The sequence below is a fragment of the Monodon monoceros genome, unplaced genomic scaffold (genome assembly GCF_005190385.1).
Source record: "Monodon monoceros isolate NGI ecotype Baffin Bay Population unplaced genomic scaffold, NGI_Narwhal_1 Super_Scaffold_6, whole genome shotgun sequence".
Classification (NCBI taxonomy): Eukaryota; Metazoa; Chordata; class Mammalia; order Artiodactyla; family Monodontidae; genus Monodon; species Monodon monoceros.
The window spans coordinates 69,450,455-69,476,221 of NW_021703783.1; the positions used below are offsets into that span (position 1 = coordinate 69,450,455).

General features: G+C 38.2%; 1 protein-coding gene across 4 annotated transcripts in view; it reads right to left on the reverse strand.

The window, feature by feature from the left end:
• Positions 1 to 25,767, reverse strand: part of KITLG (KIT ligand) — an 88,148-nt gene that overhangs the window by 24,042 nt on the left and 38,339 nt on the right. For 3 of the 4 annotated variants that reach the window (XM_029205479.1, XM_029205481.1, XM_029205478.1), the window contains exons 3-4: positions 15,552 to 15,614; positions 583 to 753 (exon numbers count right to left, since the gene is read on the reverse strand). In XM_029205479.1, coding sequence (XP_029061312.1) covers positions 583 to 753; positions 15,552 to 15,614 — 234 coding nt within the window. The remainder of the gene's footprint in view (positions 1 to 582; positions 754 to 15,551; positions 15,615 to 25,767) is intronic. The other variant, XM_029205480.1, reaches the window with a different exon arrangement.

Genomic DNA, 25,767 nt, shown 5'->3' on the forward strand with positions numbered 1-25,767 from the left:
AATGTCAAAAAAAAACTACAGCTTTATGTGGATATATCTTATAAACATAACGCAGAGTGAAAGAAGAAAGTCTCAAAAGAATAAAAAGAGTATGATTTTCTATAAAATCCTCCAAACAAGTCAAAGCTCTATTTTAGGAATTCATAAATACATGATTATAAATAAAAGCAGGTAATAATAAGAGTTAACACCTATGTAGCACTTACGATGTACTACTCTATGATTAGTAAACGGACATTCTCTGGTATTTGGAATGCTCTTCCAGACATTGCCATTTACTGACCACCTAACTCATCTTTCATGCCCCACTGCGTATGTTATTTCCTTCATGATACCTCGTCTAATATACCCTACTTTTTGTGACCTCTACTTCTTATCAATGCCATTAGCACACTATTTGTACTGATATGATTGACATAAAAAGAGATGTTAACTCTAAGAGATGTGCTCATCTTAAAAATTTTTTAATTAAAAATTTATAAATTAGAAATCTCACAAATATGCCCCCATCCCAGCCATGACCAATCAGCACAGGTTTTAGAGAAGAGTAATAAAAAGCAATCCCAATGAATACAAAGTTACCTCAAATGAGTGTTCTTCCATGCACTCCACAAGGTCATCGACTATTTTCACAAGTTTGTCTATGATAGAGTAATTACTCAAGCCTTCAGAAATATTTGAAAACTTGTCCAGAAGATCAGTCAAGCTGACTGACAATTGTTCCACCATCTCGCTTATCCAACAATGACTAGGCTGTAAGAAATTGAAAGAAAAGAAGATAAAGCACCTATTTTAAGTACAGGTGGATTACCTGTGGATTACCCTTCAAAGCCATCAATGTTTCAGTCATGGACTCCCGGACAAAGGATTTCCTTATATCAGAACAGGTTAGTTCTTACGTTTTGTTTAAGTCATACCTAACATCTCTTTCAAAATTTACAAATGCATAAAGATCAGAGGAAACTGTTGATGGTAAAGATTTTGCTCTTCCATGGAAGTAAAATTAAGACAAGAAGAGCCAAGACAGAGCCCTTGACAAGGTTCAGATACTAATGGAATTTCAAAGAACTTTAGGCCCAGAGGAAACTACAAAAAAATTATTGTGGGAGAGAGTCCTAGTCTTCAAGGAACTTCCAGTCTTTTGGTGAATTGGAAAATGAATCAGTGGATTAATATAGCTTATTTTTCTAAAGACCTTGATAGATTTCAAGGCTTCTTCATAGATGAATTCCCGTGGGTGTGTTTTTTTTTTTTTTTTTTTTTTTTGCGGTACGCGGGCCTCTCACTGTTGTGGCCTCTCCCGTTGCGGAGCACAGGCTCCGGACGCACAGGCTCAGCGGTCATGGCTCATGGGTCCAGCCGCTTTGCGGCATGTGGGATCTTCCTGGACCAGGGCACGAACCCGTGTCCCGTGCATCGGCAGGCGGACTCTCAACCACTGAGCCAGCAGGGAAGCCCCCCGTGCGTGTTTAAAAAAATAAAAAGTAGCCCTGGCAGAATGTGGTCTGAGCGAGAAGCACGTTTGCCTTAGTGGCAGGACCAGCTACATAATTTGTGTGGCCAATGGCAAAATGGAAATGTATTTATTGTTCAAAAACATGTTCAAAAAAATGATTAAGAGTTTCAAGATGGCGACAGCAGAGCATGAAACCAAGCATGGAGCCCCCTGCCCATGAAGCCAGACCTGCCCACTGGTTAGAAGCTCAAGCCTTGGAGTCAGATATAACTGGGTTCAGTTCTGGCTGAGAGACTCCAGACAAGCTACATAAATTCTCTGAACCTCACTTTGCCTCTCTATAGAATGGAAATAATGGAAACAAGGTAGTTTTGAGGAGATGAGGTACATAATTTGAATGTAAGTTTCATGAAGGCAGTATTTTTATAAAACCTTGTTCCCTACAGTGTCTCCTGGGGCCTAGAACAGTGTCTGTCATATGGGAGTTGCTCAGAAACTACTTGCTGAACTGATGTAGGTGTGATTAAAAAATGAATGAGAGGGGCTTACCTGGTGGCGCAGTGGTTAAGAATCCGCCTGCCAATGCAGGGGACACGGGTTCGAGCCCTGGTCCGGGAAGATCCCACTGGCCGCAGAACAACTAAGCCCGGGAGCCACAACTACTGAGCCTGTGCTCTAGAGCCCGTGAGCCACAACTACTGAGCTTGTGTGCCACAACTACTGAAGCCCATGTGCCTAGAGCCTGTGCTCTGCAAGAAGAGAAGCCACCGCAATGAGAAGCCCACACAATGAAGAGTAGCCACCGCTCACGGCAACTAGAGAAAGCCCGCGCACAGCAACGAAGACCCAAAGCAGCCAAAAATAAAAAATAAATTAAAAAATAAAAATGAATGAGAAAAAATACTCCATCATAGGGGTCCATGTTTTTCTGGAAAGGGCTAGATGGTAAATATTTTAGGCTTTCTATGCCAAGAGGCAAAAATCAAGGATATTGTGTAGGCCCATTTATACAAGAGAAAATAAATTTCCACAATTTTTTTTATTACAAAGTTTAAACGGTAATGATTATACTTGAATATAATTTCTTTTGCATAATAATTGAATTTAGGGCTTCCCTGGTGGTGCAGTGGTTAAGAATTCGCCTGGCAATGCAGGGGACATGGGTTCGGGCCCTGGTCCGGGAAGATCCCACATGTCGTGGAGTAACTAAGCCCGTGCACCACAACTACTGAGCCTGAGCTCTAGAGCCTGTGATCCACAACTACTGAAGCCTGCGTGCCTAGAGCCCGTGCTCCGCAACAAGAGAAGCCACCACAATGAGAAGCCTGCGCACTGCAACAAAGAGTAGCCCCCACTCTCAGCAACTAGAGAAAACCCTTTTTGCATGCAGCAGTGAAGACCCAGTGCAGCCAAAAATTAAATAAATGAATAAATAAAGTTAAAAAAATTTTTAATTTCTTTTGTAATACAGGTCTACCAGTAAAAAGAATGGAATGCTTTATTTTGGGTCAACATTTTGCTTGGGGTTAAAAGCTTGGGGTTACAGTCTACTGTAATGTTTATCTGTAAAAAACAAACTCAGCTGCCTGTCCATATAAAAGTAGGCAGAAGACTGGATCTGGCCTATAGGGTATAGTTTGCCAACCCCTGCTATAAATGGCTGTGGATCAATAAAGGTTTAGATTATTAGGAAAAACTTCTTAGTATGTTAAAATGGATTATAATTTTTTAAAATTAATGTGACATCACTTAAAATATAATCATTGGTCATATATTCACATACTTGGTATACTGTAACGTTATCTTCTCTCTTATAAAGATCTTTAAAGTAAAGGTCCTGATTTATTTTTTTAGCTCTGTTAAAATGTTATACTGAGAAAAATAAGATAATTATTGGCAGAGATAAAATGGTCTTGGCTTATTAAGATCCTAAATAATTTAAAATGACTCCTATTGTAATAAAAATGTTGTAATCAGAGAGAGTAACTGATACCATGTAAAACGAATAAAACCACTAAACTTTATTTCTTTACCTACCAGCAGAATATCTCTGTGGGGGAAGGTCGAGTAATTCATGTATTCTAAATTATACAAGAGGGCCATTTTACATTTATTTAAAGAACAGTTTTAATTAATATGATTCAGCTGAAAGGGAAACTGGCTTATCTACAGATAGGTAAGCTGCAATTTCTGGAAGCATTAAATGCCATTCAAAACTTTTAGGGAGTGTTGGCTCTGGCTTCAGATAAGTAGAATAAACAAACCCCTAAATGGGAATTAGTTCAATTAGGCCATTTCATTTGACACATCAACCAAGTTCTCAAAGACTGTGTTTCCAAAACATGTTGAGAATGAACTCTTTGTTTTGTAAAATTAACGCTTATCTCAAGCATATGCAAGTTCATATTTGCATCGTTAACAAGGCTCTTTACAAGCTGTCAGTCTTTCTTTTGGGGCTGACTGCTCTCCAAGTTTCCGCCTGTTTAGACAGTGATAATTCCCTTTAGATAGTCAGCCCTATCAGCAAGGGGCAGATTTCCTAGGATATAGGAAAGAGCACATTCTGTAAATACTGCCTTAATAGTACTTATTCGGTAGAACAGCCTTCACCAATTCGTTCATTCCGTTGAAATTGTGCAAATTTTTCCATGGCAAGCAGATCTCATGTATTAATCTTTTCAAACTCTGTCCTTGCTCCACTTTGTGAATAAGCTTGCCTGTCCTCTCAGATCCTCTGATGTGTAGGAACCAAAATCAAATTCCCTTGTTCTGAACTAAGGTACTCCTTTTGTTTCTGTGGTCTTTGCCTTAAATGAACAGGTTGGTTTTTTTGTTGCTGTTGTTTCTTTTTGGTTTTGTTTTTTGTTGCTTTTTTGTGGTTAAAGCAGAAAAGAGTTTGTTTGTATGTTTCTTATTTTTAACTGGGAACTCGGGGGTGCTTACTGCCACTTCTGTTTGTCTCTATTTTCAAATGAACTCTATGTTTACATTCCATATTCAAGTTCTTATTTAACTATGACTACTCGCCCCATGGCCACCCACCCTTGTTTTCACATACCTAATCAACAGTCCAAGCAATCAACTTTTCCCAGTAACATTTTCAAACCTAAACCTCTAATTTCTTAGTTAAATCCTGCCTAGCCCAATATCTGCCCTTTTAGAAGGACATTGAGTCAATGTCCAATTGACTCAAAAAAACGGAGTCAATTTTTATGAAAAATTCGTTGATATTTGATATAAACTTCTGGACTACACTGCTGAAAAATATATTTCTAAACGTCTTTAACTGTATATCATTCATTATTCATTCTTGGAAAAGACTAATCCAAAGTTCTTTCTTGTCACTAAATTTGTTTAAACAGTTATATTTTAGCTTTTAAAGATTATTGGATTTATTAAAGATAAAATTGAGGTAAACAATATTAAATATTAGCCAGTTTTAACTCGTCTGCCTGCAAGAAAGGAAACCAGTTTTGACAAGAATATCAAGCAGTTTCGCATTTTCTTTTTAATTAAATATAGTCAGTGATTTGCAGAGAGAACAAAACTCAGTGAACTAAATATTTCATTTCTGAGATGATAGGAAGTCTCTCTGTTTTTCATCTCTTCCAAGATTATGATTAGGAAATAGATAATTAAAAGTTTGAGGGTCACAAATTTAATTTTTTTCCTTTACCTTAATAACAGGCATTATTGTCACTCTTTATCTTTCAGAGACCATTTTAAATAAATAGTTTTATATAAATATTAACTCAACATATATCAGAAGAATGTAAGATATACATAATGTTCTTTATTTCACTAGAAGAATGTGAAGAATTAATAAAGTTGATAAAGTCACCCAGGATGTCAAAGAGGTGATGTAAGGAGTACCTTTCAAATTCCTGAAGTACACATAATTTAATGTTTTATTCATCCATATACATACAAAAAGAAATACAGTTTTTGCTTTGAAAAACTCCAAACTCCTTAACTCCATACTCTTAATTTCTTACCTTCTTTCTTGGTAGCCTCTGTCTTACATTTTCTGGGTCAATTATAGCAGCTCTATTTAGGACTACTGGAGCAACACATGCTTTCTATTCATCTTTGTATGTGTGTGTGTATATATATATATACATACATATATATATATACATACATATATATATATATACACACACACATATAACATGTATCATTCTAGAATGCTAACTGAATCAATGATATTGACTCATTGTCCTTGACCTGCTAGCATGCCACCACAGAAGATCTGGGTAAAAACTGTGAACTTCCTAAGGGATTTTAAAATACCATAAGCACCAAATTAATGATTTAACAATTAAAGATATAAAAACTACTACAATTGAAAGCATTCTAAACATAACCAGGAATATGACCGCTTCCAAAAACCAACAATGAAAATTTAAAATAGATGATATATGAATTTCATAAGATGTATGACATAATACCTCTGTGGACCCAGAACTGGTAAATTTGAGTCACTGGCCGAAATAAAAACATCCTGGGGACTTGCTAAATCTGGCCTGCTTCCTCATCTCCATCCCCTGCTTCATTTAAGAAACTGTTCCAGTTTAATAGTAGAAAACATTTGACACACTCTTCCACATCAGTCTTAGATGAAGAGAGAGTCTCTAAGAGCAGTCACCATAAGCCTTTTGGAATTAAAATCTGAAAGTGGACAATACATACTCTAACATTTCTTCATGGATGCACTTGGCACTCCTTTTCCATTTGGTAACTGTCTTAGATACGTGTCTGCTTCCTTAGTGGGCCTCATGTAGTTGTCTGCACTGTGAGGGATTTCTCCACAACGGAGCTGGGGTAAAATATCCATTAGAGACTCAGAGGGAGGAAAGGCCTGGCTCATAAGCTACGAGGCTTCTGAGGAATAGTCACAGTCAGTCTTCACCCCATCTTCTAATCCAACCAATCTAATTACGAGGATTACCACCCAGTTTGATTGCTTTTGTTTTGTTTTCTTTAATGAGCGTCAACCCTCAATCTTGCCAGAATTAGAGAATTAGAGGTATGGATGCCCAGGGTACAAAAGCATTCCCTTCTTTCCTCTTGTGCTTCTAGCATTTACCTCCTGGCTGGGCAGACAAAAGAATCTAGAGCCATGCCACTGGAATCACAATGGTTTAGATCTGGAAGAAATGCTGAAGACCATCTGGTCCAGTCCCACCAATTTCATAAATGAGAAAACCAAGGCCTAAAGCAGTGAAGTTGCTTGCCAAGATTACACAACAAACTTAAATATTAGAAACCAAGACTCCCAAGCACTCGTCTAGTTCTTTTTATCAGTGAATACAGTCAAAGCACATACAGCTGCAGTATTTTCTTCTGCTGGGTTCTTCATGACTCATGTGGTCTCACATCTGGACAAGGCACACGGGTCCTTAACCTCAATTAAGAGATTTCTTAAGAACTGGAAATGGCTCTGTCTCATTTCAATGAACCCAGAGCTACACTACGGAAAGCAGATTTCTCCCAGCAATCGTTGCAACCAAAGAGCAAAGGCTAATAGCCTTTAGCGAACTCTCTCTGGATTTTACTTTTAGGCCTAGAAAGCTGACACTCCCTGCCACTATCAAACATTCCACGGGCAGGCAGATTTAAAACATTCCTACAATAACACTTTGTAAAATATTGTGCGCTCACATTACTACTGTAGAGTCTCCAAAATCTTAACTCCCTTTTAGATGAGCTGGGTTTTGTCATTTATTTTAGTCTTCTGTCTAAACAATTAATTTGGGTTTTCAGTGTTTACTGTAGACATCTAACTTTGCATTTTCTTGTTTGAATTAAAGTGATGTAGAAACCTCAATCTGATTAAGATGGTAATCAGTCCAAACACTATAAATATGTGATGTTTCCCGGGGCAGGCCTATAAATGGCCTCTGAACCAGACACAAAATAGCACCATGAGGAAGGATCAGCGTCGGGAGGTGAGGGCAGCAATGATGAACTAGAGGCTGTGTCTAATTCTAACTCGGTTAACACACTTCGTGATTTTAGGCAAGTCATTTATTCAGAACTTCAGTTTCTCTATAAAATACAGGGGTCTGTCTAATCTGTGCTAGCTGATAGGGGGTCCGTTAGCCACCTTCAGCTACTTATCACTCAAAATGTGGCCAGTGTGACTGAGGAACTAAAATATTACTTTTGCTTAACTAATTCAGTCTGTTGAAAGTTAAAAAATCAATACTTGATTTGGTGACTGGAAAACTTTTAAGTATGTTTGGAAAAGCTTAGGTATGGGAATATGCATTTTCAACTGTAAACTTTATAAAAAGCTAAATGAATAAATATTTCTGATGAAAATTAATGTCTAACTGGAGTGTACTGTAGGTATGAAATACACAGTGGATTCTGAATAAATATAAAAAAATGAAAACTATCCCACTGATAATTTTATATTGATTGTAAGGTACAATGATAACACTGAATATATTGGACTAAATAAAATTTAATATCCTTAATTTTTCCTGTTCCTTTCTATTTTTTTAAATGTAGCTACCGGACAATTTAACATTACATATGCGGCTTCTATCAGATAGTAATGGTCTAGATGTTCTGAAAGTATCTTAATATAATCACTCATTTATTAAGATGGGCCCTGTACTTTGAGAATACAAAAGAGCCACTTAAAAATCGTATTTAATCTTATATTTTATTCATTTACCTAACATTTTACACTTACTCCTTTGAAATACGTACTCTATTATATGAGAGATGGAAGTAGTTAAGTACAGTGTCTACTTGACTGACGTCTATTTCTATAGGGAGCACATCAAATCATAGGGGTGGATTCTGAGGATCCACACTTACAAATAGTGAACTTGCCCTGTGGCCACAGCTGACTGAACAATAGTGCCCTCCTGAGCCAGATGGGTCAATCAGAAAGTCCCTCCCCAAAACTGGTAGTAATGATAGGAACTGACAACGAGTCTCTGAGCAGGGTCAAAACCAATATGTAAATGTGGGAGCTCTGGGGCAGCGATATGCCCCCCAGGTGACTGGAACAGAGAAAAATTCTGCACAGGCAAAACAGAATGAGGCAGAGCTGCAGAGAAGGGGAAAGGAAAACCTGGTAGCTTTCCAATCCTGGCTCCCGTCCCTTCATGAGGCCTGGCTGCATCCCTATCCTTGACTGGAATGCTATTCTTCAGTCTCCTTAAAATAATGGGACTTTTTTGTTTTGTTTTGTTTTGTTGGTAAAGCTTGAGTTCATTACTGTTAGTGAGAACCAAAGGAATATAAACAAATGAGATGGGTTCCTCAAGATTTGGAAATCACGCATTTTTTGCCAACAGTTAAATGTTTACTGGTAAGTAGTTTTTGAGTAGCTACTACCTGCTTAAATGGTAAGGAAATACAAAGGAGTAAAAGATTTGATCCCTAATCTTTAGATAAATACAGCAAAAAGAGAAAATATAACAACAAAATAATTGTGATGACATAGGACAATCATTGTACGTATACTATATCTTGGGTTTTTCATATCTTAATTATTTCTCACAACAGTACTTTGAGACAAGTCCATAACGCATACGATTTTAAACAGCTATGTAAGCAATATATGATCAAGTACCCCAAATGATTTGTTTCTGGACAAATTCTATAGAAATTCAGAGATAATAAACTAAAAGGTAAGGTCCACAGAGCAGATACCACATCAGTGTTGCTGACTACTTGTCCCCCACAAGCACCAAGGAGAAGCACAAAATAGGGGTGATGTCAATTTTTAGTGGCCAAATGATATGGGGAAGAGAGCATGGTCTGGAACACTAGGAAATGGTCTTATGAGAAAGAGGGATCTTAAGTTGACCTTGGAGGCGGATGACCACTAAGATGCTTTTAGCCCCAGGGTATTGTGTAATTCTGTGGGTAGAATTTGGATGAGAGGATGGGAGAAAAGAACATTCCTAGCAAAGGGAAGTAGTACTAGGCAGCCTTGGAATTGAGAATAAGCAAGGTGATTCTAGGAGGCAGGGATGCATCTGGCTGGAGGGGCGAGTCTGTGTTGGGGAAGAACGGGTATTAAGATGAAGTGGTTTTGGTGGGGCAAGATTAGGGAAGGTCAAGAACATCAGATTCAGGAATTTGGCTTTCAGCCTTCAATTGCTGAGAACAATGAGAAGGTAGCGTAACAGAAGGCTCGCGGAAACCATGATTCCTCAGAATTGCATGATACAGCTCTTAGACCTAAGAGTTTTTACAAAACGCACACATATCTAAAAGAAGATAACAGTATGACATTGAGGTGCAGATAATGTGTGATGAGTTACAGTTATTCGCCTCATCATCAAAATCTTGTAGATTCTATTCAATTGGTGCCTCGGGGAAATTACAAGTGATTACATGTTAGGGCACTTTCCTCCTTCCTTCCTTCTTCATTTTCTTTCAGCAGATAATTTATTAAGTGCCTATCATATGTTGGACACTGAGGATAGAAGAGCAAAATTATACAATGCCTGCCCTCAGGAAGTTTACAGGTGAATAGAAGATTATCAACTAAATTCCACAAATAAACGAAAGCACTTCTACTCTGAGGAGTGCTATGAAAAGAGTTTCTAATAGGAGGATATGGCTTCCTCAAGGAGAGGGAAGGCTTCCTTAAAGAAGTGAAATTGAAAATGAAAGAGTCAGACAAATAAATGCTGGAGAGGGTGTGGAGAAAAGGGAACCCTCTTACACTCTTGGTGGGAGTGTAAGTTGGTGCAGCCTCTAGGGAGAACAGCATGGAGGTTCCTCAGAAAACTAAAAATAGAGCTACCATAGGATCCAGCAATCCCACTCCTAGGCATATACCCAGACAAAACTACAAGTCCAAAAGATACATGCACCCCTATGTTTAGAGCAGCACTATATACAATAGCCAAGACATGGAAACAACCTAAATGTCCATCGACAGATGAATAGATGAAGAAGAAGTGGTACGTATATACAATGGAATATTACTCAGCCAGAAAAAGGAATGAAATAATGCCATTTGCAGCAACATGGATACAGCTAGAGATTATCACACTAAGTGATTAAGTCAGAAAGAGAAAGACAAATACCATATGATATCCTTATATGTGGCATCTAAAATATGGCACAAATGAACCTATCTAGAAAACAGAAACAGACTCACAGACATAGAGATCAGACTTGTGGTTGCCAAGGGGGAGGGGGGGAAGGAATTTGGGGTTGGTAGATGCAAACTATTACATTTAGAACGGATAAACAATAATGTTCTACTGTATAGCACAGGGAACTATATCCAGTCTCCTGGGATAAACCATGGAATGGAAAAGAATATGAAAAAAAAGAATGTCTATATGTGTATAACTGAGTCACTTTGCTGTACAGCAGAGATTGGCACAACGTCGTAAATCAACTATACTTCAATTAAAAAAGAAAACCATAGAAGGAAGAAAAAAAAGAAAATGAAAGATTCAGGAGTTACCTAAACAAAAGGATTGACCAGCACTCTAGGTACAGAGAAAGGCATGCAGGAAAGAAACAGTGGCATCAAGGAACATGTGAGGTTGAGGGACTGAACAAGAATTTGGAAAGGTGCCAGATCACGAGAACCTTGGAGGCCTTGTTTAAGGAGCTCCTTTTCCTAAGAACAACCATTCAAAGCTTATGAAGAGGAGGGGTAAAATGACCAAGTGTATTTGTTTTGTTTTGTTTTTTAAAGAAGAACCACCCTGTCTTCTAAAGAAGAGTTGAAACCTCACATAATAAATCCTGGAATGGCGAGGGAGATGAGAAGATCCCAGAGGGAGCAAACCAGGCAAAAGAAGGTGGGGACAGTTGAGATAGTAAAATTGTGCAGGAAGGGTGCTACAGAGGGAAGATGGCTGGGAGGCATACTGTTAGAATAACATTATGTATGGCCGATGGCTTATTTGTTTAACCTTGTTTTTAAAAGAGTAATGATTAAAAACTGACAAGACAGTAAAGACTGGTTCAGGTAAAAATCATCAATAGATGCTAAATCCACGAGAGAAATTTTGATGAAGAACTGTACATGGTCTTCAAGTGTCTCCCCAAAGATCGCTTCTTAGTTGTTAATGAGTAAATACACAGAAATGGTGGAACACCTGAACCAGGAGATCAAAACATGCAGCAAGAGAAGATGGACATTGTGTGCCTTTGGATGTGATAACCTGAGGACACGTCATCACTTAATGTAGCATCACGGCTTGGAATGCTTATTCTGAATATAATCATTAAAAAACATCAATTGTTTCAAAGAGAAATATTTTATTGAAAGGGGAGGGCTGTATAACTCAAAAATTTCATTGTCATAAAGACAAAGAAAGGCTGGGAAGTCTTAAAGTAAGATCAAAGAGACACGATGCATTAGTTTCCATGAACTTAGTGGGCTTAAAACAGCACAAATTTATTATTTTATAGCTCTTGAGGTCAAAGTCCAAAATGGGTCTTCCTAGGCTCAAATCAAGGTGATCACAGGGGCTGTGTTTCTTCTAGTGGCTCTACAGAAGAATCCCTTTCCTCGCCTTTTCTAGCTTTTAGAGATCTCCTGCATTCCTTGGCTTGTGGCCCCTTCATCTTCACAGCCAGTAGTGTAACATCTTCTCTCTGGTCCCTAAACTCCTGCCTCCCTCTCATAAGGATTCATGTGATCAGACTGGGCCCACCTGGATACTCCAGAATACTCTCCCCATCCCCCAATCCTTAATTACATCTGCAAAGACCCTTCTGCCATGGAAGGTAATATAGTCACAGCATGAGACATCTTTGGGGAACCATTATTCTGCCGATCATGGATGATATTAAAATGCAAATCATGATCCTAGATTAGATCTTGTACTAGAGGGAAAAAAATGCAAAAAAAAAATTGACAAAATTGAAATACAGCCAATAGATTGAAGTATTTTAGTTACTGCTAAATTTATTGAAGCGGACAACCATACTGTGGTTATGTAAGAGAAAATCCTTAGGAAACACACACTGAAGTATTTTAGGGGTTAAACAGCCATTTTGTATACAACTTACTCAACGGGTTTAGAAAAATAACACATGTGCACACAGAAAGCAAGCATTTAGTAAAGCAAATGAGGCAAAATGTTAAAAATAGATGAATCTGTATTAAAAGGTATATGGGTGTTCTTTAAATATTCTTACAACTTTTCTGGAAATTTGAAAGTATTTTCAAATAAAAAGTTAGAAGAAAACTGATAGATATGTAATTTAACTAAAAAGGGATGAATTTTTTTACTCAAATACCACAAGCAACTCATAGTTTATATCATTTTAGAGGGGTCAGAATGACAGCAGATGTGTGGCCCAAATTCAGCAACTCAGCTTTTGTTCTTTCTATAATAACATTACTAGTAAGTGGAAAGGGTCAGAAACGTCTAGGATTTTTTAGTTTAGGAACTTAAAGGAAATCCTAACAGTCTGACAGTATTATAGTTTCAAAGAGTTTAAAATAAAATTGGTAATTATTGTTAGATTTAAATACCAACCAGTGGATCACACCCTGCTATTTGTGAGAGACAATCTGCTGGGTAATTTTCTTAAAAGACCCTTAGAAAAGTAACCTCCCCTTTTCAGGAGTATTTAGCTTATTTTTAAAACAAAAGCAAAAAATAAAGTGTATTCTACCCTATTGCTTTCTTCTGCCTAGTGCCTCTGGAAGAATTTTACTGCTCTGGCCCCAGAGAATCTTTCTGGTACCCATACTGGCTCCCACTCTACCCTCTGTTGTTTAAAGACAAAAGATACAGCAGCTGGGGCTCTGACCACTGACAAATAATCAGGGGCCTCTCCACTGGGAAACTCCTCTGGTCTTGGCAGAAACTAACATTTTAAAATGAAGGTAAAACAAAGCGTAAGACCCCCTATTTCTACCCAAAGGCCTATGCACGGGCTTGTTTTTCTCGCCAACGGCGGTAGCCAAGAACAGAGTTTCTCCAGTTGTGCCAGGACAGTGTGCCAAGACCAAATAATAGCGGACTTTTCTCAATTACAGGAACAAGAAAAAAAAATAGGTGGCAATGAATCAGCTTTATTTTTACAAGTTTAGCTCTTGTTATCAATAACCGATACTGAAATCTATGATTTAGCACAATCTATGATTTATACCAGCACAAAATAATCTATTTCGCTATTTTCAGTTTAACATTGTTTTTCAAAGAGTTGCATGATTTCTTTGAGAGAGCTTGGCAATCCCAGGCCTAAGTGCTTCTATAGTCAGGAGCAGGGTGCATCTTTATTACTTAGATGCTTCACTTAGAACACTTTTCCTTGCTATTATAATTATTTAGATACCCACATTTAGGGTTAGGAGTCAGATGACCTAGGGTTTCTTTTTAAGGCTCTATCACTTTCTAGTTGTTTAACTTTGGGCAAAATTCTTCTGGGTTGTAAAGCTCAGGGTGTCATTTGTAAAATAGGAATCACAGTAGCTATCCTGCTTTCCTCGCAGGGTTTTTCTGATAATCCAAGGAGATTAAAAACATGAAATCATTCTGAGAATAGAAAAGCATTATGAAAAGGCCAGCTACTCCCCCTGCCCATTATTATTAAAGTTTTTGAACATAAGGCTAATTGATGTATATTTGTTTCTTAAAGTGTCTCATAAAGTGCTAGCTCCGTAGTGTTTCCTAAACGGACACTTGTTGAGTGAGTAAGCAAATGATTAAGTTTCAGGCGGCTATAATGTTACATTATTATTTCCAGAGAACTCTCCTAATTCAATAGGACAGACATTGACCTAGACTTGCTAGGTCAACAAAGAGGATAACTTGTTCAACAAGAAGGTACGTGTTCTAAGGAATTCTAAGGAACGTAGTAGATAGTAAATATTTTAGCATAAACTAATGAAAAGAAATACGCCTTTCAAGAGAATGCTCTTGAAATCACAACCTTATAGTCTTTGAAAGACGTTTTAAACACAGCACTGAGTGGCGTGCTTAACATACTTGAACTGGTAATAATTTTGATGGACTCGTCCACAGAAAGGACTCAAAGTTTAAGACAACTTGCACAAAGTCGATGTGTAATAAGTATTTTTGTTAAGTTATGGAAAGATGTCAAGTTGCAGAGCAGAGAGTAACCCAAATGATTTTAAATTAACTCAAAGGAACAATACAGTAGTTAAAATGAATCAACGTGGAACATGTTATACGTCAAAGGCATGTTGCAAAATATAAGCAAGTTGCAAAGTGATACATGCAGTATAATGGCATTAACATAAAATATGCAAAAAATTGGTATCTGATGAATGGATGTACAGTTTGCAATCAAAGTATTAGAGCAGGGCTACTGTGGGCTGTTGCACTCAACACAGCTCCAAGGGGGTGGTATCTTCAGGTCAAGCCTTGAAAACATGCATTGGAATGAAAAATTCCAGCTCAGAATACTTATTCCTAAGAGACAAAGTGAGCACTAATGGGTATAGGAAAGGGGCATATATGGGGCTTTAGTTATATTTATCATAATTCAATATTAAAAAATACATTTGAAGCAAATACTGCACAATGGTACCATTTGACAAGCTACGTGATGAGTACACAGGCATTACATTATTCCCTATGCTCGAAATATTTCTTTATGTATGAATACTGATACTATGTAATGAGAAAAACAAAATTGCTTACAGTAATAAAGGAGTACCTATAATCATAGCCACGTATTTTTATTGTAAGGTTTTAAGAATCAATCACATTGCAAATAAATTCAGAGATAAAACATTTGTGTTCTCAAATAGGAGACTTATATAGGACCTTTTCAGGTATGAAAATAATTGACATAATTTTACACTCAAGCCTTCTTTGGGGGAAGATTGAAGGAAAGAGAGAAATCAGTGGCTAGCTCTAAGGAAGGTGATCTTATTTACTTTGGGAGTACAGGTGTAAGACACATGTGCTGAAATGCTCATCCAAAACTAAAGTTTAGCAGTTGCCTGAGGAAAAAAAATATGTAAGTCAAATTCCAAAGATACCTTCTTCAAATTCTGACAATTAGCAAACTCCTAAATGGCAGATAATTTCCTATCTCAATATGAATGATCCCATCTCTTTTGTCAGCTACCAAAATGAAACCCAGAAATGTACAGTTTACATACCAAAACGTCCATCCCGGGGACATATTTGAGGGTTATCTTATAGTCTTTTGGAAGATTTGCCACCTACAGAGACCAAAAAAAAAAAAAAAAAAAAAAGGAAAAAAATATCTGTAAGAAAATCCATACATATCAGTCATATTGTTTTTAGTGGTTTGGAGAAAAACACCTACAAACCTATTATGCTTCTAGTTACTACTGAATTTCAGTATTTACATATATAGTGATTTTTCATTCTTGATTTCCCTTTGCAATCAAAGGCACTCTCCAGAAATAAAGTGATAATACAAATCTTTTTTCCTCCAAATTCAGCTATGGGTGGCTAAGTATAATCTACTGAGTTTTGGAAACATGATTTGAATTTCAATTTCCATCTGTGGTCTTGGAATTTCCCTCTAGGATTATATTCCTATTTGTTCCTCCAAAGGATCAGTAACACAGTACATTTTTCTTGTAAGTGGTTTACCAAGTGATATATAAACATCACCAGGGAATCTGTAGAAACGCAGTCGCGGGCCACACCAGACCTACTGAATCTCATGTAACAAGTCCTCCAGGTGACTCTGATGTACGCTTAAGTTGGAGAACTACTGTTCTACGTTGATCCTAGAAAAAAATGTCTGCAAAATTTCAAAAGATCAATGATACTTATGAGTGGCAAATGCTTTATCACTTAATTAATTTAGAAAGATTCAGTTCTGTGATATAACTTAATCCACTTAGCTGGTGCTGAACATTTGAGCTGCCTCAAGTGTTTACCTAGCTTCTTTTAAAGGCTTTCAAAGACTATCTAACCCATTTCCACCAGTCACTGTGGCATAAGTTGAACAAGCACCTGATTTAGAACCAGGGAATTTGGAACAAATCTAAACTGTACTTTGGTTTCTCTCATCTGTAAAGTGGAGATAAAAGTACCCATGTCTGAGAGTCAATTTATGAGCTGAGATGAGTGAATGTGCCAATCAATCCATATTCTTCACCGAGAGCTATACTGGCAACTGACTTCCAAGGCACACATCCTGGTAACTTACAGAGTTCTAGGTTCACTTGTCTCCTTTTCTACATATAGTACCACCTCTTACATCTCACCCTTCTAGCACAGATAAAATTTCCATCTGTATCATATGGCCCGTTTATAATATGTATAAACTGACTTAGCCCATTGAGTCTTAAAATAATATACAATGTAAAAAAAGTGGTTTTGCTTTATTATATCCTCAATGGGTCTACCTTGCCTTGGTGGACTCATTTTCCCCTTTACCCTGTCTCTAAAATCATTACTATTCCCCATAGTAAGCTGGGGTGTTGTGCATGTTTGCCAGACTAGGTCGTCTCTGACAAGTCTCCCAGAACACAATCCATATGGTTTCTTCTTGGCTTTGCCAATAGCTTCTGGAATCAGAACAATTTGGTGAGAAAAGAATCTAGTTAAAGGCATAAGCAGTCAGAGGGGAGCCAAGGAAGTAGATGATCCCACTGTGCACGCTACCATTCTACTTCCAATGGTACCATCTCCCACTCATCTCAGCCTCCAGCCTAACACTTACCAAATATTTATGATGTGCTGGCACTGTGCTTATCAAGGGCTTATGTTGCATGATCACATCCAAGCCTCAGAATCCCTTTCACATACTATCTCTATTTAATGAATGAAGAACTTAAGGCTCAAAGAGGTCAAGAAACTTGACTAAGGTCACACGATTACTACGTGTTAAGTCTGGACTAGAACTCAGGTCTCTGACAGCAGAGCCTCCCTTGCCTCTTAGCTCAACTACATATTTTCATCTATCTACTCTCTGCACACTTGTCCTAGATATTTTCCACTTGTGAGGCTCACCATCAACCCTCCTCATGCCACCCCCAATAAAACAGTAAAGTCTGGGCTTCCCTGGTGGCGCAGTGGTTGAGAGTCCGCCTGCCGATACAGGGGACACGGGTTCGTGCCCCGGTCCGGGAGGATCCCACATGCCGCCGAGCGGCTGGGCCCGGGGGCCGTGGCCGCTGGGCCTGCGCATCCGGAGCCTGTGCTCCTCAACGGGAGGGGCCACAACAGTGAGAGGCCCGCGTACCGGACTTTGTTATTTTATGTAAGCCCCAGTGGAAGACATAGCTGACCTAAAAGCTGGAATCAGAACGAGCAGCAACATTCTGTTTTGTTATGAACCAACCGTGTAAATGAAAGTCATTCCAGATGGAGAAACATGGCAAGAAGTGGCAGGTGTTCTGAACACAAGCTGCTTGACAACCTAGCCGTCCTTAAGCACAACTAACATTATCAGAAAATAAATATAGAATTCACCGAACTGGTATTCAGATAACTTAGGATCTGAGTATGTACCGAAAGGGCAGAAAAAATGTAAGCGATATGCTGGCCAATTTTATTAGTAATCTATACGTAAAACTTGGTGCAAAGAAACCTTACAAGAAGTTCTCTGACCCGCACACTGAAATCTCCACACCTTACCACTTGGGGGGTATATAATAATAATTTCTGCATTAAACTGATTTACTGATATTTAATTTCTGGTAGAACTGAAAAGTAATACTATTTTTGAAAAATGCTTTACAGTCTAAGTTTTCATACACAGTCTCTATCACGACCCCAGAGATATGTGTTATTAAGCCTATTTCACAGAAGAAAACACAGAGAGGTTAACTGGCATCCCAAGGTCACAGTCATCAGGAGTACCTACTGGAGGTAAGGATACAAATCTTGGTGCTGTGCGCTGGTCTCAGCACAGTTATCTACAGATCAGTCTCCGCATTATTACTTTCTTGGCTTGCATTGGTTTGTTTCCAATTACATTTGGAAGAGAAATTAGGAAGTCAAGTTGTATATTTTTATGGCTGCTTCATGAATTATTATATTACTTTCCAAGCATTTATAGTATGTTAAATAGCATTCAGAAAGCACAGATAACCTTGTGATAAATTCGGTTTCTCTTATGTATATTGAGCACTGTGGAAATTTGATAAGAGTAGAGGGAGCCTTTGACCTAGAACTAGGAAGATAAGCTGTTCCTTCGAGCCAGTTAGTTTGATGTAGGCCTCACAGCACAGGTCCTGGGGACACACTGCTCAGGATGGATCCATGTCCTGCCACGTGCTAACTCAGAGATCTTAGGCAAACTACTTAATCTTCTTTAGCCTCAATTTCCACATGTGTAAAATGGGAATCATAGAATTGAGCTAGTGGATTTATTAAGACTAAACAAGGATTATATAACTTGTTTAAAATACTTAGTGCTTGAGCGTGGTGTGTGAATGAGTATGAGTATTTATTATTAATTGCAAGGGAGTGGGACATTCTAGGTATAGGGTTATATGCAAAGACAAAGACATGGGAGACCAGGGACAGATCATTCAGGCTCTAGCAGGTAGGAGGTAAGAAATACCCCGGGAAAGCCATTATTAGTGAGGGACCTAAATGTCGGGCCAAGGAGGCCAAGAGGGAGGCAGTGAGGTTCAGCGCGACCAGTTCCAGTGGAACAAGTTCCAGCGGGACCAGTGAAACCTCTGCTCCTCGTCTGTAAGATGAAGAGGGTGAAGTAGATAACTATGAAAAATTCAGTCTGATTTACCTTTCTCATGGAATTAAGCAGTGGTGCTACACTGCAGGTGTTTAAGCCGGAAGGGAACATGACCGTCAATTTAGGAAGGTGAGTCTGGAGGGATGGATTGGAGCAAGGAGAGAATAGAGACTGGGGGCAGTTTAGAACACCATTAGGAAAGTACTGAATATGTATTAAATATTTATACAGAGACCGTACGCTGAAAAAGCAGAGACGTGGTTTAGATTCCAGGGAAGCATACTGTTGGTAGGGTGAAATGGATACATAACCAAGGCTACAGATTTTGAAAGAACCAATCTATTCTCGTAAAATATGTTCAGGGCAAAAAATAAAATAAAATAGAACCTAACTGGTGGAAAATTTACCAAAGGTCCAATTATTCCAAAGGTCCAATGAACTTTGTGGTGTGGAGTGTGAGGATGTAAGTACTGTGCCAGATCATTAAATGCATAAAACTGCAAAAACAAGTCACTTTGTGATGGGCTCACTCTACTACTAGATGGGCCCATTTGCTATCTTTTTTTGGATGTCTTAAGGACTGACCATACTCAGTGACATGAGGAGGTAAAATGCATACGAGAATGGCATGTAGAAATGCTGGAAACTCAGCCAAGAAAAAGTCTTTGCAAGCCAAACAGGCACTGGCTGCCTACCATACGCTGCAGGTATTTGGACTCAGGAGAAAAAGAACTCAAAGTCAGAACATTTAACTCCCTCTCTAGATCACTTATCTAAAATCTTTGGATTTCATGATTCAAATATCATTGAGGTCTCTAAGTCTCATGAAATCAGTGGCTTCTTGGACATCTTTAGTGAGACACACTTGTCTCAGTTGTTTCTCCCAAGTTCTAGATAAGAATCAAAATGCAGCAGTAATAACTCATGATTCCCTTGACACTACATAAAATGTTGCACATATGTGAACCTTTCTGAGGAAAGAGTCCAGTTTTCAGAGTGCTGGGAGACCCAGAGAAGTTTAAGAATCACTGCTGTAGAGCAAAAAACCTAACCTTCTACGCTTATATTTTAAATATCCCAGTTCACTCCTGCAGCAGCTTACTGTAATGCTGGTTGTTCAGTCTTCAGAAATAACACAGGACAAAGATTTTTGCCTTTAAAAAATATATGTATTTATTTATTTGGCTGCATTGGGTCTTCATTGCTCCACGCGTGCTTTCTCTAGTTGCGGCGAGCAGGGGCTATTCTTCATTGCGGTGTGGGGGCCTCTCATTGCGGTGGCTTCTCTTGCTGCGGAGCATGGGCTCGAGGCACGTGGGCTTCAGTAGTTGTGGCTCGTGGGCTCTAGAGCACAGGCTCAGTAGTTGTGGCGCACGGGCTTAGTTGCTCCGCGGCGTGTGGGATCTTCCCGGACCAGGTCTCAAACCCGTGTCCCCTGCATTGGCAGGTGGGTTCTTAACCACTGCACCACCAGGGAACTCCCAGCTTTTTGTCTTTTTATTTCTCCTTAATAAAGCCATCTCTTGTTAATGTTGACTAAAAATCTAACTAACCAGGTTAATTACCCTTTTTTTTCCTTTAATAACAACTCAATTAGTGATTTAGAAAAAATTAACATGACAACTCAAAGACTTTTCTGGGTCATATTTTCTCAGTGAAGAATATCTAAATGAAGTTAGATGACCCTCATTCTCCTTTCAGATAGAAGAGATTAAGAACATTTTTGGTTTATTTCATAGACACACTTTATAATGTGGATTCCAATTAAGTAGTACTAATTGAACTTCTATAATACGACTGCTTCCTAATCGTAAGATAAGGTGACTACTACCTAGGAAATGAAATTCAAGAGGATGGAATGCTAATTCTTAAATGGCAGTTGATATTGACATCTTAAGTTAAAACATCATAAATTATGAACTGGGTTCTTATGCTCTAGAGATGGGCAGTTAGGGGTTCAAACCTCTATTCAGCTCCCTATTTCCAGGTGAGGATTGTCAGGTTACTAAACATCACCAGGCCTCAGCTTCCTAATCAATAAGCTGTTGGTAAAAATAATTACCTCCTAGGGTTGTGATGACTAAAAGAGAAAATCCATACAAAGTGCTTTGCATGGCACCTGGATACTCACACAATAATGATTACTTTAAAAAGTCAAGGAGCAGGAGATTTTGTACCTAAGTGGTTTATCTTATAATGGAAGAACAATTTTTTCTTTATGATAAGATTGACATGCTTGGTAACATAGCCCGCTACTTGTCAGTTTTTACGACTATTATTTCTAATACGCTTCTGTCTTTTCTTTGCATACTATAAGTCCTAAATTTAGCTTAAAACAGAGAAAAGAATTTTCTACTGACCACAGGAGCAGAAATTTAAATGCTAAATATTGCAAACTAATCAAAATAAACTTTAAAAACTCTCCAGCTATCAAACCATTGTTCTTCAAGGGTCAAACAAAATTATGTGAGACCTCTGCTTTTAAAGAGAAGATACGCTTAATAAAGTTCAGAGTTCACCTAGAAATGGGAAGTCTCAGACTCCAATCTTCCGTTTTAAGGCAGTGGTAATCATAGCCAAAGAACATCATATTTGAAGAAGAATAAAAATTCCGCATCATTCAAAACTGTCCATTCAAAGTGTGAAATTTGTTATCTAAGTATATTTTTATAATCTTCCATTATTTTAAACTCTAAGAGTCATGTATTAATATAATCTACTTAAAATAAGTGCCTACTTCAAGACCGGGAAAACCACGAATTCTTGACTTTTAATTCTACTCTACTGATTTGTAGACTGACCTTGAAAAGACAGAGTAATTTCACCTTTACAAGATGGGGCTGGGACAGCAACCTGCCTTAAACATTTTGAGGAAGACAAATAATTACTCAACAGATAGTTAAAGATAAAAAGGTTTTTTAAAAAGCAACAAAGTCATATTCAATTAAATTCCCCCAAATGAAGGAAAAAATGTCACAAATGAAAGGAACAGCAGGAAGAACAAAAGGAAAAATTAATTTGAACTATTTCAATATTTGGATTCCTCCTTATATTAACACTTAACAATCATTAAAAGCTACAGCTGAACCATCCCATAGACACAAGTTTTTAAAGTTTCATTCATCCCCTTCCCAGATACTTGACCCTTTCTTTAGGTAGGTCTGAGTTTGCCATTTAAAACAAGTCCTGCAACATTTTTTGGAAACAAAGCAAAATGTTCTGTAAATAGATGAACTATTATGCTGAGTAAACATGCCAGAAGGATTTCAAATGAAAACCATGGGGATTGCAGGGGCAGTAAAAAGTGTCCAATAAGAAATTTAAAAGAAAATGACAGTAAAGTCATAAATCGTGTGCTTCTGTGACATGAGAATCACCCCCAAGCAAACAAACTTAATGTTTGTGGGCACAGTGCAAGGTGCCACCTAAAGCAAAGGAGGAACTGGCAGAATGGGCAAAGGAATGATTTCAGCTGAAGAAATTACTATGAAAAGCAAGGCAAAAAGGTACTCTCAACCCACTTTCTTTTTCTCAAATAAAATGTACCAAAGTTATGTCTGCAAAGAAACCAGATCCTCTTGCTCGATATAACCTCCTTTTGTCAAGGCATAACTGAATCTTTCCAAAAGGTACAAGCCAAAAAAAGTATCTCCATGGAATAAAAGAATCTCAGAGCTAAAAAGGGTCTCCCAAGTTATCGGATTTAGTAGTTCTTATCTTTTTGGATGTCACAGACGTCTCTGCGAAGCAGATGAAAGTTATACATGCTCTTCTTAGAAACACACATAAGGCACACGTAGGCATAATTTAGAGTTCCATTTGCAAGAATTTCAAAGTTTATGAATCCTAGATTAAGAACTAAGTATTGATCATGTCCTAGTTCCTCATTTTCAAAACCAGAAGTTGAATCCCAGAAAGGTCTAGGGACTTATTTGTCCAAGGTCACACAGCTGGGTAATAGCAGAGCTGGTATTCAAACACCCCGGTAAGCCTGACCTACTTGAAGACGCTTTTTTGCCCCACTGTTCTCTAGAGAGAGGCTGTGATTATCTATATCCATAAAACTCAAAAGTCACTCATGTTGTTGCTTGAATTAGTGAAATTATGAGTTTTAGGCTAAGGATGGGAACACAGCTTCTTTTCAGACATGGAAACAACCCAATATTGTAAGTATTATGGCCTAAGCGGCCCTGCCACTTCTATGCAAATAACTATCACCTGGCATATTAGTCAGAAACATTAACGTTCCTACATCTCATCTCCACAAGCTGTGATTCCGTATTTCTGAGGCAGGGCCCTGATAGCTATACTTTTAACACGTACCCTAAGAGATTGTGACTGGATGGTTCTCAAATGATATCCCACAAATGCTGATTTAAAGCAGTGGCTTGCAAACATTTTTTCATAAGCTCAATTGTTTTTTCAAGCCAAGTCTTATTTAGAAACCCAGACACATAAATAATAAAAGCAGAGAGGCTAGGTGGACTCTTGAAGCCAGTTTGAAAACCACTGTCCTAGAAGATACAGCACAGGTAATGGGACCAGGAGCTGGGCTTCACCACTCTTGGGTCTCAGTTTTCCTATTTTGGAAGTACTTTGTCTAGATTGTTTCTAAATTCCCTTCCGACTCCAGTATCCTATGACCCCACAAATGCCACTACTACCATTACTGACAGACAGTATTTAGCAGGCACTTGCTATGTTCCTAGCACTGTTCTATTCACTTATTTAATCTTTAAAGTTACTCTATGAGGTTAAGTACAGTTGACCCTTGAACAACATGGGTTTGAACTACATGGGTCTACTCATACCCATTTTTTTTTTTTTTTTTAACAGTTAAGTACGGCAGTACTATATGATCCATGGTCGGTTGAATCTGCAGGTGCAGAACCACAGCTAGGGAGGAAGCTTGTATACAGAGGGCCAACTACAAGCTGTGAGATGGATGTTCCACTGCTAACCCCTGTGTTGTTCAAAGGTCAATTGTACTGTTAATCTATTACACTGATGAGGAAACTGAGGCACAGAGAGGTTATGTGATAATAACTGTGGTAAAAATTTTATATATACATTCTCTTATTTAATCTATACTACAAAATGGTAAGTAAGAACTGAGATTTAGAAACGTAGTTACTTATCTAAGGTCAAAGAGCAGGTGTGCCAGATTCTAAAATCCATTCTTTGAACCAATAAATTAGCATAGGTTGTTTCCCACGCTATACCAGAAAATCTTTCAAATGGTATCCATTTACGTGTGGTTATTGCAGACTGAGTGATATGCACTCATATATTCATAGAGATGGGTTAGCTCCCAAACTAGATTATAAACACTCTGAGACCAGGGATTATTTTATATCTTTCAATGTCCTACTCTATGAAATATTGGCTGGGCATTAAGTAGGTCTTTATTCAGTTAGAAGTGACCTTCTAAGTCCTTTTTCGTTACTAACTTGATTTTTCCCCCCGATAATCCAAAGTAAACACACTAATTTCATTTAGATCAACTCTTGAAATTAAAAAGTTCCCCTCTGAGTCAGGTGCTCGAGGGGTGACAGAAAGACTTTTTTCAGTTTAATGATTTTTTACATTTGCCCTTGGGGGAAGGAATTATATTTTAGTGTTAATAAGTATCTCTTTCCAGGCACTTCTTTCTCCATGCTTCCTGCCATTTTTCACTGTATCAACTGATAGGTAACAGACTGAAAATAAGCAGATGGTCAAAGACAAGAGTGGAAAATCTTGGAAGGTGGTTATAATACCTACTTGAAAATATCGGTTTGACATTTCACAGGAAGTGGTGCTCGTTAAGTAGTGTTCCTCACACAGCAAAAAATAATGACTATAAGTAATTTTTCTTAAATACCATTTTAATTTTGGACATGCTCAGCGTGTGGTCAGATACACCATCACCTTCCATCTATGACTCCTTGCGCACATATTTGAAACTGGACACCTAGGACCACTTCAGACCTCCCCTGCTCATCTGAGCTCCATGGTTCTACCAGCAGCCCCATGAGAGCTGTAATTTCCCAGTTGTGGCCTACTTTAAGCATATTTTGGAGACTCGTATTAATCTAACATTTATATAAATCCATACAACATAGATAAAACTACTCATAATAAGAAATGAGATTAAATCAAGGTCACAACACTTTGGTCTCTAAACTGTGACAGAATAGACCATCTAGAGCACTGGTTCTTAAACCTCCTTTAAGGAATGTCTTTAAATGTAGATGCCTTCAGACCTGCTGAATCAGTGGGGCCCAGACGCCTATGATTTTCGTAAGTGCCACAGGTGATTATGATGCTGCACAGTTACGTATCCTTACTTCACTGAACAAACATTTCACGAGTGCCTTCTATGGATACCGAATTTCGAATATAAACCTTTTCTTTTTAATATAGTTTCTTGGTTCACAAACTAATGTGCAGCTTGAGGGAAAGGATCATGATACATGTTTTAAAAAAAAGTTCTTCATCACCCCACCCCCATCCTTATACCTAGCTGGGCATATAGTAGGCAAATGTTGCATTGCTTTGGTCACCATCTCCTCAAATAAAACATGGTGATATATCTTCAGGCACTGCACCAGAGAATTTTTTTAAACGTGGACTTTGTAAGTATCTAAAGAAATCTGCATGGTGTGTGTGTGTGTGTGTGTGTGTGTGTGTGTGTGTGTGTGTGTGTG